Raw genomic sequence first — 22,681 nt, 5'->3', positions numbered from 1 at the left:
ATCAACACACTGAAATGTAGCGCCAGTTAGGTGATCTTAAGGTTTTATTGTTTCCTAGTAGCCTCCAGCAGAATCTACAACGGACTTAATTCAGCAGGAAATAAAAATGTGTTCCCTCATACACCAGGAATATAAAATAATGCAGCTTCTTTGGAAAATAGTTCCTCAACAAGTTAAACACGAGTAACCATTTGACCTAGCAATTCCACTCCTAAGTACATACCCAAGAGAAATGAAAAACATTAACTCCACAAAAAATTGTACACAAATGTTGGTAACAGAATCATTCACAACAGCCAAGGGTAGAAAGAACGCTAATGTTCCTCAAGCGATGGGGGCATAAATAAGGTATAATCCATACAATGGACTATTATTCAGCCATGAAAATGAGTGAAGTAATGATACATGCTACAGCACGGAGGAACCTTGAAAGCATGCTAGTAAGTAAAAGCCTCACACAATAGGCCACACATTGTGGGTCCATTTATATGAAATATGCAGAATGCACAAATACATGTATAGAAACAGAAAACACACGAATGGTTGCTGGCTGGGAGGGGTGGGATAGGGTGTAGTGGGGAGGGGGAGGCCAGGGATGAGGGAATTGGGGGGGTAAAAAAATATGGATTTTTAAAAATTGCAATGACTCCACCACTCTGAATATACTAAAATTCATTTCACTGTACACTTTAATAAAGCAGTGACCAAAAAAAAAGTGCTATACCAAAAAAATGTTTAGCTCGAGGGTCTTACTCCTCATCATATCCCCAGGGTCTAGAATTGGGCCTGCTCCAGAGTAGGTGCTCAGTATATATTTGTTAAATCTTACAAACTTTCAAAAGAAAAGGACTAAACCATGTTCAAGGTCTCTTTTTAAGGTTATTAATTAAAATACAAGGTTCTCTCAAGGTTATTACCATCCACTTTGGAATTGTTAGAAACATCCTTATTAAAGGGACTGTGATGGAACACAATTTGGCTTTTGGGAGGATGGGGAAATTACTTACACCACACACACTCTTCTATGTGAAGTCTATATGAATTTTAGGCTTCAGCTCCCTTTGGTTTTCCACCTATAGCCATTTGATTAAGATGCTCCGCTTTCAACTTTATTGGTAAAATAAAGGAAAGCTTTATTTTGAAAAATGAGGATATTTTCCAGGGAAGTAACCATTCTACTATATTTGAGCTCCCAAGATTTTTAAATCACAATACTGGGCCATCTATATTCAATCCAAGTCAAAATACAGTAACAAGATCCCACACACCAAACTTGTCCGGTCACCATAAGGGGGGTTGCTAATAGATCTGCATATATATATATATATATATATATATATATATACATACACATATGTATATATATATATATACATATGTATATATATATACATATACATGTATATATATATACATACATACATATATGTGTATATATATATGTGTATATATATATATTCCACCAACATTCCACCATCTGAATTCTAAAGTGCTATACTCTTCCTTGAACTATATTGAGATAACCACTTTCGAAGTGTTAAACCTTAGACAACCTGTTTTCTGTAATGACTTTGTAAAACCCTTAATAGCAACTTTTTAAAGTTCTGACTACATAAAAATTATAGTCTAAGTTTGAACTTCCTGAGGACTCAATAGGTGAGATTAGCCTAACTATATGAAATAATTTATTTGCATTTTAAAAGATTTTTTATTCATTGGGAGAGCACACACACACACAAGCAAGGGAGGGGCAGAGAGAGAGGGAGAGAATCTCAAGCAGGCTCTGAACTGTCAGCACAGAGCCCAATGAAGGGCCCAAACTCACGAACTGTGAGATCATGACCTGAGCCAAAAATCAAGAATTGGATGCTTAACCAACTGAGCCACCCAGGTGCCCCAGCATTTTAAAAAATGTTAAAGGTTTGTGCCTGAATATTTCACTAGAATAATTAGTATTTGTTCTACCAACATTTTTTTGCTCTCCCACTCCAAGAAGGTAGCCAGGCTTTTGCACATTCTTCTCTCAAGGATTTTTTAGCAAGGTCAAAACTCGCCTTCTAAAACCTACCAGCACTTCTGGTTCTTTGCATTGTCTCCTACTCCCCGAGAGGACCAGGGGAGAAGGCAAAACACAGAACAATAAATACTTAGTGTGCCCAGCAAGACTGAACATAGGTACAGGGACTACCTTTATCAGTTAAGTCCTCAGGCCCGCATGTGGCAGGAAGTCAACCACACCAGACCTTAAAGAGCTGGTCCAGCTTAGACAAAAGTATCTTTAGAGTCCATGAGGGAATCTAGAGCTCTCTGCACCCCCACCCTCATTTCAGAGTACCATTTATGCTTTCTGGATTCTTCTGAGACTTTGGGCCCCAAAGTCTCCCAATAATGACTAAAAGACTGAATTTTCTGCCTTCTTCATAAGATGGTAACTGTGATTTAGCTTGAGTTAAAAGAAAATTTTTTATTAAATTTTTTTTCAACGTTTTTTTATTTATTTTTGGGACAGAGAGAGACAGAGCATGAACGGGGGAGGGGCAGAGAGAGAGGGAGACACAGAATCGGAAACAGGCTCCAGGCTCCGAGCCATCAGCCCAGAGCCCGACGCGGGGCTCGAACTCACGGACCGCGAGATCGTGACCTGGCTGAAGTCGGACGCTTAACCGACTGCGCCACCCAGGCGCCCCAAAAGAAATTTTTTTAAAAGTATCACTTCAGACAAACCAGAGTTTGTGTGAATTAAGATTCACACCTAGATACATTATTGGTATTTACTCTTTTTAAATATCTGAAATCCTTTCACATTCGTGACTTCATTTGATTTCACTGTACTGTGAGAAAGGCTGAGTAGTTTTGTTGTTGTTGAAGATTCTCAACATCCTAGAAACTGAATTTCATTATCTAATCCAGTAGCTTTAAGTATACTCCCACAGAATTCTGGTGTTTCATTAGCGAGACCAATGTGTCCCTCTACTAAATCTAGCAGAGGGAGAAAAATAACCAACTCAAGTTGTAGGTTAAGAAGTTAATGGACATATTTCAATTTGGGGCTTTTCTTTCATAATTTTTCACAGCTTTTTGGTACCTGCCATAAAATACACAAGCAGTAAAATTTTCAGAAGAGTCTTACAGTAACTTTATCAGGTTTTATTCAACTTTTGTTCAGATATAAAATCTTACGGCTGTGGTTTTATTACACACCTGTTCCCATCCTTTGGGCACGCTGTTGCTATTTAAGATGCTGAAATTACATTACACAGTATTACAGAAGCAGAAAGCCTGGTGTCTGAAAAAAAGACTTAACGGAACCAACACTCTCTTTATAGGTGAGAAAACTGAGTCGCCAACAATACAACAACACACTTAACAAAATTATGGGACAACTTCTAAATCCCAGGGTTCAGGTTCTAAATCCAGTGTCCCCCTTCACAATGCAGGAAACTAGATTTGCCTAAGACCACGGCTAACACACAATGGAAGAGTGCCAGGAGAGAGCAATATCAATGTCCCAGTTCTTCAGGCGCTTGCTATTCTGCCAAGTTGTCTCTTACCTAATGGCCCCCAGCCAAGGACACTGAAAAAGAAGCATGCAGGATTTCTAATTGCAAACTAAGGTTAGTAGCCACACACAGAGTCATTGTTTTATTTTTTTAATTGAAATGACAATAAAATAAAATTTAAAAAGAACAGTGACCATTTTAATCCAACTTTTACTTTACAAATATAAAAATATAACCAAAACTTCGAACAGTTTCTTTTATACATTTTCTGTAAGTGTAATGCCATAAAAATTCTCAAAGCCAAACCATAAACAATGCTTGTACACTATGATGTAAACACAATAACCAAAAGTTTTTAAGTGTTTAAGTGCACTGATCTCTCCCTCAACAGAGAACGTAATACATTTCCCCCATTTTTGTCTAGTTCTATGTACAATCTATCACTAAAATACAAATTACACCTAAACTGGCTACATCTAGACTCACTTAGGTTTTAGTCCATTTTTTTGTTTTGTTTTCACAAAAACAAGCTTGATAAATAGGAGCTAATATTAGAATGTCTCCTATGGCTCAAATTATAGTATTGTTTTTCATCATCTATCTAAACAACAAAGGCAAACTACTTCAAATGAGTCAGTTTAACCCCAATAATAAGTGATGCAAAGCAAGTGGAACAATTATAGGAAATCAAACTTTTGCTAGGGAAGCAGACTTGTAGTACAATGAAAACCCACTAAAGCTTCTCTGGCGAAGCTGCATACAAAACTGCACACTGTCTCAAATAGTCGTAGTGACCAGGAGGTACTGTCCTGAACACTATGAACCAGTAAAAACATTAAGTTTGAGAAACTCCAACGTGGAAAAAGCTAATCTAGGCATTTCACCTCAAGCGACTGAGCAAGTACTCAAAAATAAAGTCATTAACAACCGCAAGCATAAGAGTCACATCATTTAAGAAGGAGAATTTTTAAGCTGCTAATGCTTGCTGGTCTGTTGAATTTAGAGGACCTCTACCTACCTCTCTTCTAATTAAACATGAAGAAAGACTGGCGAATTTGACTATGTTTTATCTAAATACATGCTAATTTAATGGAACCCGTGAAAAAACAAAATAATAACTGAACCATATAAGCTAAGATGATAAAAAATAAAAAATCTTCCAGATCTCATGTTATAAAGTACAAATTCATAAAGAGAATTATCATAATGCCATTTTAAGTATTACCTACTTATTAAAAAACCACAATAGTCTTCATCACTTAAAAAAATTTCACTTTTCTTCAAAGGGATGTCAATTCTAAATATGACTGAAAACATCTGAGTAAAACTTCTAGTTTTTCCTCCAAGCTATTGAATATTTTCCAGTGCCATTTAGCAGATTTATATACAATATGCACTACTTGGATTACTCTGAAAAAATAACACGACATATATTGTACTCCTACAATGCAAAAGAGGACTCTCATCTATAAACAAACCTGAAACATAGAAGGCATTCAAAAATACAAAATCGGTTCAAGAGCTCATTTTAAAATTATTCCGTATTTAATATGTAGAGAATCAGAATGCACAATTTTAAGACTGTTAGTTTTTGCAGAGGTGTGTTAAGAACTTACATTAAAAGAGCTTAGCGTTAAGCAATGCCCATGTACCCTCTTCTAATGTGTAGGAATACATCAGATTTGAATTTCCTAGTTCTACTATTTCCATTAGGAAACCTAAAACACCAGAGTATTGAGATACAACCGTAACTGACCAGTTCAAAGACAGTTTAAAACATTTGTGTTTGTGTGTTGTCAGTTTTACATCCCAAACCAGATCTTTTTACATTCTAAGGTTAGTAACCCAGACAGCTGAAATCAAAGGTGTTTCTTACCTCGGCCCCAACATATAAATGATGGACTCAAGTACTTAACACTGTGAAGTAGTGATCAAGAATTTCTAGGTCAAAGCCTATGTTACAAAGGACATGAGAACCTTCATATTAGATCTCTTCAACTTATACAGCATTTTATAAACCACACGAACCCACCTCCTTCCACCATCCCCAAATGACAAATACTAGCCTAGCACATCTGAAATGTGGTTACTGTAGCCTTTCACTTGGATGCCAGAAGCAACCAAGAAGGTGGACTGGATTAAGCTGTCTCCATCTTTGCCTTACCCAATCTTGACAGGGCTCAGCGAATCAGTGAGCTCACCAGGAAAATTATAGTAAGTTATAAACATATTAATGTAAACCAGAGGAGTGGGACTGTTAGCCCTTGAGGGAGATGACTATCCACAGAATTAGTGGCTTTTTCAAAAAAACAAACAAACAAAAAAATCACTACTCATTTTTGGTCCTAAAGCCTGGTGGTGCTCACCTACTACAAAGCATGAGCATGGTCACAATCACTACTTGACACATAACCTTGTGATGGTTTGATGGGACCTCAACTAAATAAAATTGAACCTTTACTAATATAATTGCTCTTGGTCTAATTTTTTCAAGTCTCAATAGGGAAGAGTATGCAATGTACCTTTCAAATCACCCTATGTTCAGGAGAAAAAGCCTGTGATCACTACCATAAAGATATAAGAATTAATCAATAGTTCATTTCTGTTTATCTATTAAAAACTATAGCAATCTGTCTTAAGTAGTTGCATCTTACAAGATTTCCTTTTCACCAGACCTACCATCAACAAGTGTGCTACAAGGCATATACACAAAATACTTTGGCCATTAAGCTATGACACAGCCAACAAACTCCTTTGCCCTAGGAGTCTTTTTTTATTCCCCCAAATTTGATCCTAATTTAGTAGTGTTATTTTAAAGAGCTTTTAAAATTTGGTATTTTTCTCTTAGGCTGATAAAATCTATCCCCTATCCTGTTCTTATATTTCAGTTGATTCAAATTATTCCAAAATATTTTTGAAAAGGCTTATGTCACTTGCTAAAACCAAATTTTCGTTTCTATGGATATAAACTGAAATGACTAACTTTGCAATCCAAAGAGCTCAAAACCTAACAGACCCACTTTTAGAAACTTCCTTTACAGACCACTATTTTACCATGACTAAGAATGTCACAACACAAATAATTAATACCTCCATTATGTGAAGGAAAAACATCTCAATCAGCTCTCAATGGGTCTCTTTTTATACCAATTCCCACAAGTTTCCCTAAGCTAGCCAATTTTAATGACTCCTCATATGTTTAAGGTCTGTTGCTTGCGAACAAAGGTCTGAACCTATCAGTATAAAATGTACAAGTCAGTAATATACTGGGAGCTCTGCTGTAGTACAATTCAGAGTGCTTTGTTTCAGGAGTTACACCTTGGGATCCATCAAGCAAATCTAGTTCCCAAAAATAACATAGGTTCCTCGTCACAAAAATCTAGAACACAGTCTTGGAGTATACCCCAACTATGACCTCAGAACAAGGGTCCCATAAACTCGACTGACCTAAATCTGCCATTGTCTTTAAATATTCATCAGCCTACGAGGGGGGAAAAAAACCAGTCCTCACCTGTAAGAATTTTCCAAGTTTAATGTGAAAAACAAAAATACAAATAGAAAGAAGTCCATACTCTTTAATGTTGTACAAAAAGTAGGAGTAGAACCAAAAGTAAATTAAACTTTATCACATTTGTGTACACCACTATCTAGTTCTTCGTATTAACTTTACTATTCAAACAGGAAGTAGGTAGCAATTTAGGGATTGGGGAAGAGATAAAAAACAAAACAAAACAAAACCAAAAAAAACCTTGTCTACCATGTTTATTCTACAATGTGTTATAGCTGTGCTCACAGAGACGGCTTCTTTTACTTCTCCACTGTGCAGGAATTCAGTTGTATATAAAATTGAACCTGAATTTTAGAAAGAACAATATCTTTATTAAAAACAGCATAATTTACAAAGTTTTTTACCTTAGATGATGATAAAGAAATGTGAACATTTCTGCCCTCCTTTGACATTATTGGCATTTTCTATACAGAGACATACTTTTTCTCTCACCTGTCTGGTCTTACACATTAAATAAGTGTTGTTAAATACTTACAACTAAAAAGAAAATTTAAGAGTGTACATTTGATTAATTATCCACTAACAAGTTCCTCGTGGGAAGGAAAATTTTTATACCTCACGGTACTCTGCCATTCAGCACAGTTCCCGATACCTGATAAGTGATGTTAGGGCTCTTTTTCATATGTCATACTTCAACTTTTAACCCATCATTAGACCAAGAGGAGCAAAAGATAAAGTTTGATTCATGTAACAAAATAGAAAGACCAATTTCCTAATCAACAAGGTTTCACAGAAAGCCAAAATCACTACTGGAAATGTTTTTGAACTAATATTTATGTCAGCATTTGCCAGGCGCCTGGCACTATTGTTAAGCACTTCAGATGCATCATTTTACTCACTCCTCACAATTCTATGAAGTGGGGACTACCACCCTGATTTACAGGTGAAGAAACAAGCAAACAGTAGAGTTTGTCCAAGGTCACACTGCCAGGAAGTTATTAAAGGTAGAATTCAAATCCAAACTCTGCCCTCAGAATCTATATTCTTAGCTACCACATTGTTCTGCGATCCCTGTCCATAGAAGGCTCCTCAAACAGTACAAGCCAACTTTTTTTTTTAATGCACTTATCACTCTACCTGCCAAAAGAAACACAAAAAACCTCCACGTATGTCAAAATTCAAGACTTAATCCCACATACCCAATAGGCCTAACTATAGCAGGTTTTGAAGACGATAGAGAACATACTACACCAAGAGATTCAATTCTCCACATTTTTATACAGATAATTTCCCTGGTTTTTATTATACACTGCTGACTACCATTTTACCATCTCTTCTTTGAATGAAGACTTCAATCTTAACAGTAAAAAAAAAATAAATCAGATTTGGGGAAGAGCACCGCTGGTACACTTCTGGTATTTACAAGAATGTCATGCTGCAACTTGAGGAGTCTGGGGACACTTTTTAGTCAGTCATATTTACTCTATGGCTTGTACATTAACTATGAATCCATCTACGTGTTAGTTTCCTTAAAAACCAAAATTCATAATTACCCCTTCTCAACCAGCTCAGAATATTTTAAATCTGGCAATTCAGACTAATCAGCCACAGAATGTTCAACTTTCTATACCTGCTCAGAAGCTGAGGGAGACTGGAAATGATGGGTCCATATCCTGGTGCATTGTCATATAATTCAAACAATGGTGCAGCTACAAGCTTGTAATTTTTAGGGACTGCAAACAAGGCTAAAATAAAATAAAACAGTATTCATTTTCTGTAAATTCTTATACAATCACTGCTTCTACTTCATTCATAAATTCATCACTCACTGGTTTTACATTTGAGAAACTTTTGAGGAAAAAGGTAATTCTCATTAACACATTTTTTGGTTGTATCTTCTGGGCAAAGTTCATAGTTCATGTTGCTAACAAGTAAGAGCATCTTAGAAGTGCTGGCCCTGGGAACAAGGAGAAGAGCAGAGCCTCGGGTTTATAATTTATTAATTCCATTTTTAAGACATGGAATAATTATTTGTTAAACTGTACAACAGATCTAAATATGGTATTAAAAAAATCAGTTCATCTATCATCTAAAATTTTCAGTTTGTTACAATTTATCAATAGAGTTATTTCAAAATGCCACCAAATGGCATTTTATGCTCTAGTTAAATTTACTTTCCCCCCTATAGCATGACTGGCACACCTATAAGAAAAACTAGTGAATTCTGTACAAACATAGTATGTGCTTTTATTTTCAGAATAAATCCAAAATTTTAAGGAACGTGGAGAAAACACCAATAGAAGTATTCTTGAAATTACTCTACAAAAGTTTTTAGGTGGGTGCTTTCGAAAACAAACTAACTTACCTTTCTCTTGAAGTTGAACCAAAAATAACTTCTTATGTTCCTTAGGCTTTGTAATATGTGCAGGAATATACGGATACTAAAATAGCAAAAGAGAAGAATTTGTATTTGCCAAGACATCCCTTAATCAACTCCATACCTTTATTTATCAACTTCTTCCATTTCATACCTTACGATCAAATATCAACCTTTAGAGACTAAGTTCTCATAATGCCAACACAATTTTACTTAACATGTATCCTGTGGTTTCAATTATTTCTTTATATGTTTATTTCCCAATACAATGTATACTGTTGGGAGAACTAGAACCCCTTCTAGTCTGGCCTTGACCAAAACCTAGTACCTAACAGATGTTCTAATAGACAAATGCTTAATAAACACAACGTAATAAGTAGAAAACCATTCAAGTCAATTAAATATGCAGTCGTAGGACTGACAGCTTGAGAAATTTACAACCCAATGAAGTCTGACATTAAGTACTGTTCTAATAAAAGTTGTTTTAAAAAAAAAATTCACTAAGTTCAATTTTCTAGAATTCTGATATGGACACATTTGCTATATTAAAAGTTTAAATATGGCCCGTGAGGTATTTGACAAGATGCTCCTCCCCCAATGATGCCACACACACACCGGATGCACGCTTCAGGAACACCAGACGAGCAGTGGAAGGGGAGTCCTATCAGCTGGAGAGAATCAAGTTGCTTGTGAAAATGCAGAAAATATTTTGGAGAACTTAAGAGATTCTAAAGAAAATTAGACAGGGGAGGCTACAACCTCAGAAAGAATTTTGACAGAGCAAAGTTTAAAAGTCTGGGATACAGATCTCTCCTGCACCTCCCCATAATACATTCAGAAAAATCTACTTTGGCTTTGGGAGTTGTATTTGAGGGCAGGGCAATTGAAAAATGCTGAAAATAGATATAAGGGGAGAGTAGGATAAAACAGAGGCAGCCAAAAGAAGGTAATATCCCCCACATTTAATGTAAGAACTTACACTGAGAAGCTAAAGGTCTTTCCCAAGATTACACAAATAAGTAGTGACATCAGGATTCAACCTCATCTATTCAACCATCATCACACTATAAAAGCCTGTTACTTCCCACTATGCTACCCCTCACTGGATTATCTCAGTATTCCAGTCAGAATAATTACACAGCGCAGCCATCCCTAAAGTATGATAAACGAAGACAACCATCCCAGGCTTTGGAGGCACCCTACATGATCATGAAAACCAGGCACTGGCAGTAACAAACAAAAAGGTAAGTAGTAGTTTGAATAGCACAGGCTATGGGAGACCTGTGGTTCACATAAAACAGAAGCTCCCACACCATGACCAAACCAAAGTGACTGGCATTAATTACCCCAATTTTCTTCTACTTATGGCTACATGTTCCTTTTCTTTTAAGCCTTTCTTCTCCAGTCTTCCTCTTGGTGTTTATTTTAAGCCAAGGGCACTTTATACAAAAAGACAGGGAGACGGTGTCATGCTCTTTTCCCACTGACACCTAACCACTACCCCAAGTGTATTAAATAAACACGTAACACCTACACACAACACCTGCGTTACACCTCATGCTAGCAGAGCCAACCCTAGGTTTCAGTGAATTAAAGTAACTGTCCTAGCCCTTCGGTAGGGGAGATGAGGGCATTTAGAAAGTAGCCTGGAAAACTTATTACTGAGCTTCCAGTTCGATCAAAGAATGTTCAAGAAACCATAAAAAGTTTAAAATAATTGTTTCATGTATCTTTGGACCAGAACTTCACTATTTCCAGATAGCGGATACTTTCTTAAGGCCAGGACAATCCTCAGGGAGTGAGTACTAGCACCAGCTTCCACAGCACCTTATCTTCCTATCCTTCAGCTATACTAGAGAGTCAGAAGGAAGAGGACAGACATAATAATCTAATCTTTACTTGGTTGATATTTCGTATGATTCTTAACCTGGAACACCACATAATGCAAAGAAGGTATCCAAGTCATAGAACCTTGTCTATAGGATTCAGGATCAGAGGCTCTCATCAGTTAAAGGTGAGAAAACTTGGACATCAGTACCATCATCAATCATTACAATGGATTAAAACACAACAAATGTATTTAAATCCATGAGGTCATATGACACTTTAAAAGGTCAATGAAACACACTTTTTGTGCCCCTCATCACCCACCTCAGATCCCATCCCACTTCAGATTTCAGGGCAGCTTTGTTGGGAAGTGCTAGAAAGCTCTCAGCTTGCTGCCACTGTCTCAGTCTCTGTTTTTCAGCCTCAAAGCATTTCCAAAGCCCCCAAAAATCAACCAATGCTCAGACTCAACATGAAAGTGCAAGGGAGTTAATTTAACCCCTATCCAATGGGGTATGAATCTCCAGTCTTCCATCCTTCTGATGGAACAATTTGGTACATTCCACATGGTTCCTCACAGTCCTCAGCAGGATCCAGTTGCCCACAGTTATAATAAAATCAATTATGTGCCCTTCTTTTTTTGACTATTGCTGTTTCTGGTTGCCCTCTCCTATCAGTCTATTGCTTTCTGGGATCACTTCCCAAACAAAATGTCTGTACCCAAGTCTTTGTCTTCTTCTTTCTCTTGAATAACATCTTTGGAGGATACTAATAAATTCATTCATTCTTATGAAAAGACGCATCTATTCTTTCCTATACAAACTATACCTCACGGTAACCAAATAGTTGATGAGAGAAGTTTTCCTTAAAACTATCACAACCGTAATGAAACCCAAAAAACTATGATCAATGAGCCACTAACATTACAGAAAGAGACAACCAGACATTAAAAAACTTCTGATGGAAGTGCACGATACCATCGGTGGCAGCCATCCTCCAAGATGACCCCCACGGTCTCCAGGTATCCACACCTTTGTGCAGTGCCCTCCTACAACGTACCATGTTGGCTTGTGCAACCAATAGCGTACAGAAGTAAGTGATGGTATGACACTGTCAAGATTAGGTTATAATAGACCACAACTTCCTCCTTGAGCACTCTGTCACTATCTCTATATCGGATCTCAAGCTCTAGTGGAAGCCCGCTGCCTTACTGGGAGTTACACCGTGGAGACGCTTCACGGTAACAGAGAGAGGCCTCGGGTCAACACCCAACAAGGAACTGAAGCCTTCAGTCCAACAGTCCAGGAGGAGAGGCCCGCTGACAAACACATGTGTGAACCTGGGATTAGATCCTTCAGCCTGAGTCCAGCCTGGAGGGGATGCAATCCCACTGACAACCTGACCATAACTTCATGAGACCATGAGCCAGAACTACACAGCTAAGCAGCTCCCAGATGCCTGATCCTGAGAAATGAAGATAACAAATGTTTGCTGTTTTAAGCTGCTAAGTTTGGGGATCATTTATTATGCAGCAATAAACAATATACTGCCTATGGTAAGTAAGCCTTGCACTCCCTCATTAGCCAAATCCAGCCTCTTGATCTAACTACCAGTTTTATAGGACAGAAGCCAAAGAGCTACATGTTCAATGACAACAGGCAGATGCAACCAGCAATGGAAACACAAAAGACTTTAAATAGCTTGCTTTCATTAACAAATAAATTACAAGGAAAAAAAGAAATAGGAAACCAACCAGCCAAAAGAGATTTACGAGACTATCCTAATTTAAACAAATTAGAAAACAAAATAAAAATAAAACTTGAAACTAGTCAAGGGATATACATATTTAATGAGCTCATGGAATAATTTATTAATGTGAGAATGTGTATTGTGGTCATGTTTTTTTTTTTTTTTTAGTTTTTTTTTTTTTTTAATTTTTTTTTTTAACGTTTATTTATTTTTTTGGGACAGAGAGAGACAGAGCATGAACGGGGGAGGGGCAGAGAGAGAGGGAGACACAGAATCAGAAACAGGCTCCAGGCTCTGAGCCATCAGCCCAGAGCCCGACGCGGGGCTCGAACTCACGGACCGCGAGATCGTGACCTGGCTGAAGTCGGACGCCTAACCGACTGCGCCACCCAGGCGCCCCTGTGGTCGTGTTTTTAAAAAGACCCTTGTGTTTTAGAAATACATACTGAAATATTTACATTCCAAATGATACCTAGGATTTGCTCCAAAATAATCCAAGGTGAGGGCAGGGGAAATGGGGTTGCAGGTGAAGTCTGACCATGAGTTGCTAACTGTTAACCTGTGGATGACAGGTAATGGGATTCATGTATTTTCACTATTCCTTCTACTTTTGTATGTTTGAAATTTTCCTTTAAAAGAACAAATGCTTGGCTTTTTCATTTTTTATCTAAATTAAGGAGAGAGAAAAGAAAATTTCAAGTCAAATTCTACTACACTCTTTTCAAATGGCTAGAATTAAATTCGTTTTCTACTTACCCAAATGCCCAGCAAATATAAATGAGCACTGACCTGAGGAGGTTCAAAATTTGGTCTCCACCAGTTACCAATGCAGTCATCAATGACCCAGTCTTGCAGGACTCCATCTTGACGACCCAGTATCTGTTAAGAAGAAATAAGACACCCAATAAACAATCCATTTATATCCTTCTTTTGTGAAAATACAGATTTCCTCTTTATGACTTTTTATCTAATATTACCTGTGTAACTTGGCCCAAGACATACACTATGAGTGCCAAAATGGCAATCTAGCATCAACATAACTATACAGGACCAACGAATCTGTTGTTACATCCTGACCACACATGGAAAACCAAAGGTGATGAATTACTTACATCAGCCAATGCCATACATACAATAGTGTTTCCAGAATCAAGCTGAGGCTTATGTAAATCACCCACCTACCTAAATTATAGAAAAGTGTTCCAAATTCACAATTCTCATTTTTATAAATCTGTGCATTACATTAGACTTAAGTTATTTTAATCAAAATCACACTCCATACATTTTTATTGGTCGAACATGGTTCTACAAGGTTTACCATGAGAAGTTCCCTGTCCCACTTTCCCAATTTCCACTGGCTACAACTTTCAACTCTTAGCTGTTTTCCAATACTTGCCTCTATTTTTACAAGCATTCCCCTTGTTTTTAAATAAACTGTTTAAGTTTCAGAGGGTTGCTGGAGAGAAGGTAGGCAGGATGATGGGATAAATGGGTGATGGGTATTTTTGTTGTAATGAGCAACTGATGGATCACTAACTTCTATTCCTGAAACTAATATTATACTACGTTAATCACAATTTAAATAAAAACTTGAAACAAACGAACAAAAAACTGCTCCAGATTTACTGAAAAAAAAAAAAAATGCAAAGATGCTACAGACTTCCTATATATCCCATACCCGGTTTCCCCTATTATTAACATCTCACAATAGGACAGCACGTTTGTTACAACTAAGGAACCAATACTGATACTTTATAATCAACTGGAAGCCCATACTTTATTGCGATATCCTTAGTTTTTAACTAATGTCCTTTTCTAGTCCCAGAATCTCCTCTAAGCTACTACATTTACATTATGCACAATTTTTCCCGTAGACTGTAACAGTTTCTCAAAGTTTCCTTGTTTTTGATGATCTTCACAGTTTTAAGGAACACTGATCAGATATTTCGCAAAATGCTCAATTACACTGGGATTATAGATTTTGGGAAGTTTGGAGAGGAAGACCACAGAGCTAAAGTACCATTCTCATCACATCACATCAGGGCACGTTCTATCGGCAGGACTTTTCACTGATGTTAATCTTGATCACCCGACTGAGGTAGTGTTTATCAGGATTCTCCACTACAGTTACACTTTCAATGCATTCTTTTTGGCATTTTTTGATTACCTTATTATGTTTTTATAAACCTAAAGAAAAAAAAACCATTAACACCCTCTACTGTGGGTGAGAATTTGGATCTTAAAAATTACATCCTCCATTCATACTTTCTCCTCCACCATTTGATTAAGTTTATATTCGGTACTTAAATTACTGTAACTAGGTGAATCAGACATACCAGAGTGTTTAGTAAACCATAATTACATTTTGTTACTACGCAACTAACCTTTTCTTTCAGAGTTAATAACTATCTCATATATCCGTATCATTCACTATCACTACTTCATCTCCACATTCTCCCAAGAATTTAAATTTTTTCTCAAAACATCAAATTTTCTATCACTTTCATTTTTTCCTAAGACACTTTTGTTTTGTTTTGGAGAGAGAGCACACACACACAACTGGGGGAGAGGGGCAGAGGGAGAAGGGGAGAGGGAGGGAGGGAGGGAGGGAGAGGGAGGGAGGGAGGGAGGGAGGGGGAGGGAGGGAGAGAGAGAGAGAGAGAGAGAGAGAGAGAGAGAGAGAGAGAGAGAGAGAGAGAGAATGAATATATCCCAAGCAGGCTCCACATCTAGCTTGGAGCCCAATGCAGGGCTCAATCCCATGACCCCAGGGTCATGTCCTGAGCCAAAATCAAAAGTCTGACGTCACTCAACCAACTGATCCACCCTGGCGCCCCACTGACAGACTTTCTATATCCTCCACCGCTCTGTAGATGCTCTCAGCCCTGCCTCACAGCTGGAGGCCTAGGACTTCCCTTTTCCTCTTTCCTGTGTTGTTAGATCCTCTCTATATTCTGAATACCGTATCTTCTTAGTTTTTTCTTTCATTTTGGTGGTGAAGACCCTCCCAGGAAGCTCCCGGGAGCTTCCTGGGAAAAGGTACAAGAGATATATTTCTGGAAACTGTAGGTCTAGAAATAAATTTTTTACTGTACATTTGATTTATGGTTTGATTAGACAGAAAATTCTATGACAGAAATCATGTTCTCTCAGAATTACAAAGGCATGTTCCCAGACCTTTTAACTTCGGTGTTATTTCTAGGAAGACAATACCATTTCTAATTTTGATGCTTTGGATTTAATTCCTGTCTCTCCTCCCCTCCCCAACTTTGGAAGTTTTTAGGATCTTCTCTTTATCCTTACGTACTTAAAGTTTCAGGAGCGCCTGGGTGGCTCAGTTGGTTGAGCATCTGACTCGATTTTGGCTCAGGTCATGATCCTGGGGTCATGGGATCGAGACATGTGTTGGGCTCTGCACTGAGCATGGAACCTGCTTAAGATTATCTCTCTCTTCCCTCCCCCACCGTCCCTCCATTCTGCCCACATGCTCTCTCTCTCTAAAATAAAAAAAATAAAATTTCATGATGATAGGCCTTTGCATGGATCTTTTAATATTCATTATAGAGGGAAGGCCGATAGGTCTTTTTTAATCTGAAAACTCATGTTATTTGAGTTTGGGAAATTTTCTTGAGTTATTGTTTTGCTATTCCTTCTTTGTTCTATTTATCTATAATCTATTCTGGTCCTTCTAGAATGACCCACTAATTTTGTCTTTTCTTACCTTTGTTTTACCTTTTCATTCTACTTTGTAGATTTTGCCAATTCAATCTTTTAACCCTCTACTGAATTTTTTGTTTCTGCTAACATTTTAATATCATGGGTTCTTTCTTGTTGGCTGAATAGTCTTTTTTATGGCACAGTGTTCCACACATGAGCTATCTCCTTTCATCACACCAAAAATACGAGTCATAATTTTGTTGCTGAGTTTTCTGTTGACTTTCATTTGCTTCTTTTACTCTCTTTCTTCTTAAGACACTTTCTCCAAAAGCCTGGCTCACAATTAGGGGTAAAGCAATAAGATGCTTAACTATCACCTCTCTGTGATAGGATCACACTGTTCTTTGGGAAGATTCTCAAATACTATCATCTGGAGGGTTGTTTGTTTGTTTGTTTTGGACTGGCCACTTTCTCCAGAAACAAAACCTCCAACCTTCAGCCCAGAGTATGTATGTAAGCCTAGTTGTCACCATTTTATGAGTCTAGTAGAAGTCTAGAAGTCTCACTACTGAGGATGTAAACTCTCACTTATTCTCATCTCCTCTACTTTTTCAATGCTTAGTGTTCTCTGAGTGAATAGCTACTGACAATCAATCACCAGCTAGTCTTTGTCTAACTGTACAGAGTGGGGAAGATGACCGAGATATAGAAATATGTCCTATACAAACTGTCAATCAACCCAGTTTTCAGTCCATGCATGCCCCCACTTTCATGGGCACCTGGCACTTCCAATCCTTCAACCTGTTGCTCTGTAGTGCTAGGTCCTGGACTACCTTCCTGTTGAGAGTTTCTGCTAAGACAGATGTGACTTGCCCATCTGCTTTCTAGCTCCTAAAATTTCTTTTTCGCTTTTGTCTCATCTTACACTCCTTCAATCCTACTGACTTTATATCTTAAATAAAAAAAAACAAAAACTCTTTACTTCCTTTTTGGTGGAGTTTTGAGAAGGAGCTGAGCTAAGCAAGTAGGTCCAATCAACCACATATGAATGGAAGTCTAAGCACAGCACAACATTTAAAAGTTACAATGCACTAGAAAAAATACTAGAAAGATAAACCAGTAGGTCAAAGTGGTAGAATTACAGGTGATTTTAGCTTTGTTTCTCCTTCTGCTTTTCTGTATCTGCCAAGGTTTTGGCACGAAACGTATATTAGTTTTGCAATTAAAGACGGAAGGATTGCATGCTAAAAAGTGAAAACAACCTGCAATCTCAAAATCTCGAGCATCTATATACATTTGGCCCCTAGTCTTTAGAGGCAGACATTAGAGTGCTTTTTTTTTTTTTTTTTTATCAATTTAAATTTTTTTTTTCAACGTTTATTTATTTTTGGGACAGAGAGAGACAGAGCATGAACGGGGGAGGGGCAGAGAGAGAGGGAGACACAGAATCGGAAACAGGCTCCAGGCTCCGAGCCATCAGCCCAGAGCCTGACGCGGGGCTCGAACTCACGGAGTGCGAGATCGTGACCTGGCTGAAGTCGGACGCTTAACCGACTGCGCCACCCAGGCGCCCCTAGAGTGCTTTTAAAAGGTGGCACAATTTGAGTAAACGTTAAAAGATAAAAGTGCAAAAACGAAAATAGGTATTTAGCAGTAATCATTCTCTTGTCAAAACCCTATAGCGGTCTACACTGGAATAATACTACATTCAAATCTCCAGCCACATGACATACTAGCTGTAAACATCAAGCAAGTTACTTGAACCTCTGGGCCCAGTATCCCAATGGGTAAAATGGGATTAATAATAGTACTTCCTCCAAGGGCTGTTGTGATGGTTGAAGGAGTTATTGCATGTAAAGCACTCAGAACAGTGCCTAGCACAGTAAGTACTCAATAAATGTTGGCTTTTATTAACCATTATTGTTAGAACAACATTACAACAACAAAAAAAGTTAAGATAAAGCACAAGATCAACTTGCAGAAATTAAACATTGTAGTAACACTGTTGTTCATGTTTTATTTATTGAAAACTATTCAAAATAAACTTATCCTTTCCACAAGAGATAAAAAGCCTAATTATCCATTAAGTTGGTGGTATTCAGGGCAAGAATCAAACTGCAAAAGTGGTTAAATGGAAAAATACCTCTGTCATTAAGCGTTTTAGTCCTTCGACTTCATCTTCTCCAGGGTTAAGTTCACCACCAGGTCTGTATAAAAGTTAAGAATTTCAGCTTTCAACTTAATACAATTTTAGGGTAACAGGAAGAAAAAAAATAATGCTTAATTTCTATCATGTAACTGAATAACACATATTTCAATGTTGCCTAAGGCAATCAAAGCAAACAAATGTAAAGGGAGGGGAAAGAATGTGCTAGAAAGTTGAATTCATTGTATTAAGTCACCAGACTAACAGTACACAAACCCTAGTTTTAAACAAACAAAACGTGTAACATAACAAATATAACTGCTGGCCATGAGTCCATCCCAATCTCTTCTCTCTGGAAGCTATCTGGTGAAAACGGATTATAGAAACGCCCAGAGAGGCAGTGGACCACATTCTTTAGGTCTGAAAAATGGGACATTTTTCAAGAATTCCTATCTAAGGATTTGACCTTTTTGGTATAATCTGGTCAAATAGTTGTGGACTAAATGTATAATACTGAGAGATTTATAAGTTTAAATGATAAAACTAAATAGTTATCTATAAATATGTAAGTCATTTTAAGAAAAATAAACACTATTCATCCTAAGAAAGAAATAATATCAATTGTTCTTAGTAATGCTACAATGATACCTAGAAATTGAATTTGGACTTATTTGCTGTACAGGGCTTCTATCAGGCTCAATTATTAGCAATATACAGACACATGCAGATTTCTAATTAGGCAATAAATGAGCACTACCCTGGAGGAAAATGACTTTATGAATTCCTCTTTCTGAAGACTCCATTAACAGTAGTGTTTGCGGAAATAAATAAGGTCTAAAACTGTATTCCAAAGCTGCATAAAACAGCAATCCTAAAAGTTGTCTTGCTGTTAATTTCCAGTGACACTTACAATTTGAAGAAAGTTGTGCCCAGCTGCAGCAGTAACACATGTGGTAGCCGGTGTTCATGGACAATCAGAACCCCTTCTACGGTCCTTCTCATTCCAATTTTATCAAATTCCTCCCTCATGCGCTGAAATCTGGCTGCAACAGAGCTGTCCTTCTCATAGAGGGGCTCTTTTGTACCAAAAGTATAATTGGTAAGAGGGTACCTGTGATCCAAAGACAAACATCTCACCTGAGAACTGAAGACAATAATTTACCATGACAGATTCCAACCACGGATAAAGAAACTATGGTATAAAAGTGTATATGTTGTACTCAGAGACACAGGATTTGTCCAAAGTTACATAGCTAGTTAATGTGACAGCAAAGATTAGAATCCAGCTCTCTGGACTATAAAGTCAGAGCTTCCATTAGATCAAGCTGCTACCCACACTTGAACTTTCAACTATACACAACACCATCCTTAAGGCCCTCAAATGCTTAGAGAAGTGGCCACCTGGATGTCTGGTACTCCCCTGGTTTTTTATCACAGCTGCCATACTAATATCGACAACCTAGCTAATGCTCCCTAGGGCTCCTCTACCAATCTAATCAGAAATTCTATTAACTATAGGTGTTAAAGACTAATACTTATTTTTCTACAAGATGAGCCACTACTTTCCATCATCTCTTCAGTTAGCAAAGCAGGGACTTCTCCATTGTACACCAAGCATTATGCCCAGTGCCTGATACAAAGTAGGCATTTATGCAATGTTTCCTAAAATAAAGTATATTGTGGGGAAGAGGACTTGTTTTCAAGTTAGATTATAATGCACCCTGGTGAAATGAGTTCACATCAGTGATTTTTTTTCTGAATACTGTATTTATACAGGAGAGGAAACGTTCTGTAAATTCATCAACCCACAACTTTTTAAAAATTTTTTGTTTATTTATGTTTAAGAGAGAGAGAGAGAGAGAGAGAGCACAAGCAGAGGAGGATCAAAGAAAGAGGAAGACACAGAAAACTGAAGCAAGTTCCAGGTTCTGAGCTGTCGGCACAGAGTCTGACAGAGGGCTTGAACTCAAGAGCCCTGAGACCATGACTTTGGCCACAAAGTTGGACACTTAAACTGAATGAGCCACCCAGGCATCCCCATCAACCCATAACTTTAATGGGGCAAAAATAAAAACATTTCACCAAGTTAATTCTACGTAGTCATTTGATGCAAATTAAATAAAGTTAACTCAAGAGAAAACCGTGCGCCCTAGCTCTAATTACCAAAGTAATCCGGAAGCTGTGCTTTCACATGAAAAGAAAAAAAAATTACCTTTTCCACTTCATGGAAATCTTATGAAGATGTTTTGAAGAAGAGATCTGAAATTAAACTGCTATTATGCTAATGTACTGGCTAGAGATATTAGCTTGTACATACACCACTATCTACCTACAGATTTAATAAACCTAACATTTTTATTATCTAACTTTCCAAGCCAGCACCTGTTTTGCCAAATAAAGCAATAACAACCACCATCTTTTCCATTTCAAATCGCTGTTGAAGGGAACAAGTCCATTTATTTGAATGTAAAATAGAGAAACACTTAAAGTTTCTCATGGAAACCCCAGTATCAGTAAATTCTTGTACCTTATAAATACTGACCAGTATAAACTGGCTACTTTCCTCCATTAGGGTCAGCACCACGGTGGGTCACAAACTCTAAGATATTATTTAAAGCAAAAAAAAAAAAAAAAAAAGAAAGAAAGAAAGAAAAGAAAAAGGATATTCTGACAATTTCTTGATCAAGACAGAGCCCAAACGCCAATTACCCGCCACTGCAAGATGACTTTTGTGAGTGACATCGACACGCAAGGGCTTGAAGGGCTTAAACAGAAAAGTGTTGAAAATAAAAACGCAGGCCACAGTGGATTCTCTGGGGCTGCAGGCTGGTCCCCTCCACGGTCTGAATGAAAGCCCAACCCTAACAGAATCCACCCTAAGCTGGGGGCCTACGCGGTGGTTGACTCTGGTCGCTGCGGCAGTCAATGCCGCAGGTGAATGCATAGGGTAAGCCAGCTAGTTCTGAACACAGGAATAAAATGTGCTGCATTCAAGAGCCCAAATGCAATTAAGCAGTTAAGAGAAAAAACCTAAACCTAAGCTTCATACCGAGATCTCGAAAGCTTACCGCTACAGAAAAGTGAAAACTGCAAAAACGATACATTACACCATTCATACCAGATAAAAAAACACAAAAACAATACCACAAACGTGATGGGAAAACAGAAACATTGGACGGGAAAAATAAACACACCTTTTCCAGTAGGTTACCTCTGGAGACGTGGGGAGGGGGTGAGTTCAAAACAAACTTGGGATTTTCCTAGAATGACTGAATGGAGGGGCAGGGGAGCAAGCCTTCTCTCCAGAAAAGGAAAACCCTCCTCCCAAGTAGGACTCTAACCCCATGGCGCCCGAGGACCAGGAAAGGGCCCCGAGGGATCTTCAAAAGCGCGCGTCCGCGAGCGGGACTGGAGATGGTGGGGAGGCGTGGAGCCCGCCGAGGGCCAGGGACGCGCCAGAAGACCTGGAGTCTTTAGGAGCGCTAAAGAGGAAGGGAGTGCCCGCGAAGGCAGCGCGCTAAGGCCAGGCCGCACTTACAGATTGATGGTTCGCTCCAGGGTGAGGGGCTTCGTCTGCTGGATGTACTTGTTGCCGAACTGGTTGACCCCTCGGGGCCAGCCGGTTTGTGAGCGATTGGGCGGCACCACGGACATGCTGACTAGCTAGAATACTGGCGGCGAGAGGAAATGGGGCAGGCAGGGAGACTTTCCCTGTGCCGGGAGCGGTTATTCACGTTCTCCTCAGCAGACGCCACCCGCCATTAACATGAGAGGGCAAGAGGAGGTAAAGGCACGCCGGAAGTGCATCCGGAGCGCCTGGCGGCAGGAAGTGGAGAGGCGGTGGCTGGCCTAGCCCAGCACCACTGGGCCAATCGCTGATGAGATGACTGCAATATCTGGAGTTTCCATTGGTAAAT

The 22,681-nt window shown here is 38.4% G+C and overlaps 1 protein-coding gene across 1 annotated transcript; it reads right to left on the bottom strand.

The window, feature by feature from the left end:
* Positions 1 to 7,014: 7,014 nt before the first annotated feature.
* Positions 7,015 to 22,571, bottom strand: NUDT21 (nudix hydrolase 21). Its single transcript, XM_025920625.2, has 7 exons — positions 22,303 to 22,571; positions 19,675 to 19,875; positions 18,762 to 18,825; positions 13,751 to 13,840; positions 9,374 to 9,449; positions 8,639 to 8,753; positions 7,015 to 7,352 (listed from the first exon to the last, which is right to left on the bottom strand). The coding sequence occupies exons 1-7, from the start codon at positions 22,416 to 22,418 to the stop codon at positions 7,331 to 7,333; spliced, it is 684 nt and encodes a 227-aa protein (XP_025776410.1). The 5' UTR covers positions 22,419 to 22,571; the 3' UTR covers positions 7,015 to 7,330.
* Positions 22,572 to 22,681: the final 110 nt, after the last annotated feature.

The sequence above is a fragment of the Puma concolor genome, chromosome E2 (genome assembly GCF_028749965.1).
Source record: "Puma concolor isolate L17-30 chromosome E2, mPumCon1.1.hap2, whole genome shotgun sequence".
NCBI classification, from domain to species: Eukaryota; Metazoa; Chordata; class Mammalia; order Carnivora; family Felidae; genus Puma; species Puma concolor.
This window is presented reverse-complemented; position numbering and strand designations above follow the sequence as displayed.

Excerpts from the sequence above, each read along its gene's own strand:
- NUDT21 (XM_025920625.2), bottom strand. The coding sequence starts at position 22,418 with ATGTCCGTGGTGCCGCCCAATCGCTCACAAACCGGCTGGCCCCGAGGG. Across the intron at positions 9,450-13,750 it reads CAAATTTTGAACCTCCTCAG|TATCCGTATATTCCTGCACA; the intron begins GTCAGTGCTCAT and ends TTGCTATTTTAG. Across the intron at positions 8,754-9,373 it reads GGTTCAACTTCAAGAGAAAG|CCTTGTTTGCAGTCCCTAAA; the intron begins GTAAGTTAGTTT and ends ATTTTATTTTAG.